The sequence below is a fragment of the Protomyctophum bolini genome (assembly GCF_963924005.1).
Source record: "Protomyctophum bolini genome assembly, chromosome: 11".
NCBI lineage: Eukaryota > Metazoa > Chordata > Actinopteri > Myctophiformes > Myctophidae > Protomyctophum > Protomyctophum bolini.
The window spans coordinates 24,815,233-24,817,340 of NC_137872.1; the positions used below are offsets into that span (position 1 = coordinate 24,815,233).

Sequence of the window (2,108 nt, forward strand, 5' to 3'; positions counted from 1 at the left end):
AACTCTGAATGGGGAGGGAGTCTGAGAGATACAGTAGGTGGGTTATTGGTCTGAATCTAATGATCCTTGCATCCTGATGTGAAAGAAAATATATTGACAACTAAAATATGTTGGAAATATTAATTGATGTGATGTCATAATTAAAATGAAGATATGAATGCCACACTGACTATCAGGAAGCATTGACCCTGACATTGTCATCGAGGGTAGTAGTATTCAGGTTGTATCAGAATTTAAATATCTAGGAATTCCACTAGTAATTTACATTTAAAAAACATGTTAAACATTTAGCCAATAAAATCAAATTCAATGTATCTAATTTCAGACACATAAGACCATATCTAACAACAGATGCAGATAAACTCTTCATGCATGCTATGATTGTCTCACACATAACCTACTGTTTCACAGCCTGGTCGCAGACAAATCAGACAACTTTAAAATCACTGTACTAACAGACATCAAGAACACTTGACCAAAAGCCCAAACGTTACCACCATTCCTATAGTTCAAAAGTTACTTAATTTTGACAGATTTAAACATTTTGCAGATGCTTGTCTCATTTTTAAGATCATAAATGGACTTGCACCACTGAAACAGTTCATAGGTCGAAGGGACAGTGGTGACAGAGCAACAAGCGCAACTACCAGAGGGGACTGTGGAGTACCAACCAGACGTAGTGTGTTGTATGTGTAGTGTGTAAAACACACTAGACATAATTGTCTATGTTTTGTACATTCTCTTTCAGAGACATGCTCTGCTTCCGTGGGATGAATTCTTCCTTTTCCTCATGTACCTGGCGTTGGGGTCCACAGAAGTTGACCTGGCAGATCGTTTCGGGATCCACCCATCAACGGTCAGCCGGATCATAACAACGTGGTCATATTACCTGTACTTTCTGCTGGGCTCACTGAAAATTTGGATGTCCCAAGAGGAAGTTCAGGCTGTGTTGCCGAGGGAGTTCAGGGAGAGCAAATACGCTGATACACAGGTAAACGCAATCACTTGCATTAGTCTAGACTAGATGGAAAGGGGGTCCACAGCGCACATAGGGTGGTCAGTAGCTGTCAGTAATAATAATAATAATGAATTGCATTTTTATAGCGCTTTTCTATGCACTACGTGCCTACTCAAAGCGCTTACAGTGATTAATTAATTCATACATTGGGAAGGGCAGCGTAGTCTTAATGTTGTGTGAGCATGGGCAGATCAATGTATCTCTCCAGACATTGTTAAAACCTGAGAACTGTTTTCTCTGCATCACTTTGACCTAGAAAAATCATTTATGATGTTACTTCATTTTGTAGGTGATTATCGACTGCACAGAGCTGAGATGCCAACAGCCAGAAAGCTTGTCTCTTCAGAGTGAGATGTTCTCATCCTACAAGTCACATTCCACCCTGAAGGGCCTGATTGGCATGGCACCTCATGGAGCAGTCACCTTCATCTCAGACCTGTATGCTGGCTCCATCAGTGACAAAGAGCTGTTTAAGCAGTCAGGCCTCCAAGACCTGCTGACAAAGGATATGGCTGTGATGGCAGACAAGGGATTTTTGATTGTTGACTGTATCCCAGGTCAACTGTATCGCCCACCCTTCCTCTCAAAACAGAGCCAGATGCCAGCAGGAGATGTTAATAAAACCCAGGAGATTGCACACCTTCGAGTCCATGTTGAGAGAATAATCGGAAGAATTAAACTGTGCAAGCTCTTCCAGTCTGACATCCCTGTTTCCTTGATGGGAAGCATTAACTCTCTGTGGACTGTGGCCTGCTTACTCAGCAACTATCAATATGGACCTCTGGTGAAGGCCTGGGCTCAACAGTGATGAATTGAGACATGCTGATTGAGACAGAGGCTGATATGTAGATCATAAAATCACACCCATGTCAAGTGAGGGGCGCTCTAATCATCGTACATCATCAATAATGGTGGTCCCTTATTGGCCAAGGGTGGCCACCGACATACATGCTCAGACACATGACGTAAATTCTCTATTCATTGTCAATGGCATTTAGTTTGTGTTGAGACAGAATGTACATTGTAGCTGTTGATAGGATTGGCTAAAAATATTACATGTCAATAATTTCACTGTATATTTAAGTTGTCA

The 2,108-nt window shown here is 41.6% G+C and overlaps 1 protein-coding gene across 1 annotated transcript; it reads left to right on the forward strand.

Annotated features, from left to right (window-relative positions):
- The first annotated feature begins 890 nt into the window (after positions 1 to 890).
- Positions 891 to 1,907, forward strand: LOC308323243 (uncharacterized protein). Its single transcript, XM_080774936.1, has 2 exons — positions 891 to 991; positions 1,308 to 1,907. Exons 1-2 carry the CDS (start codon positions 923 to 925, stop codon positions 1,824 to 1,826), a joined length of 588 nt encoding a protein of 195 aa, XP_080631062.1. The 5' UTR covers positions 891 to 922; the 3' UTR covers positions 1,827 to 1,907.
- Positions 1,908 to 2,108: the final 201 nt, after the last annotated feature.

What these genes read in the sequence shown, in the direction of transcription:
- LOC308323243 (XM_080774936.1), top strand. Translation starts at nt 923, where the DNA reads ATGTCCCAAGAGGAAGTTCAGGCTGTGTTGCCGAGGGAGTTCAGGGAG. An exon ending in GCAAATACGCTGATACACAG is followed by an intron (nt 992 to 1,307) that starts GTAAACGCAATC and finishes TTCATTTTGTAG; the next exon opens with GTGATTATCGACTGCACAGA.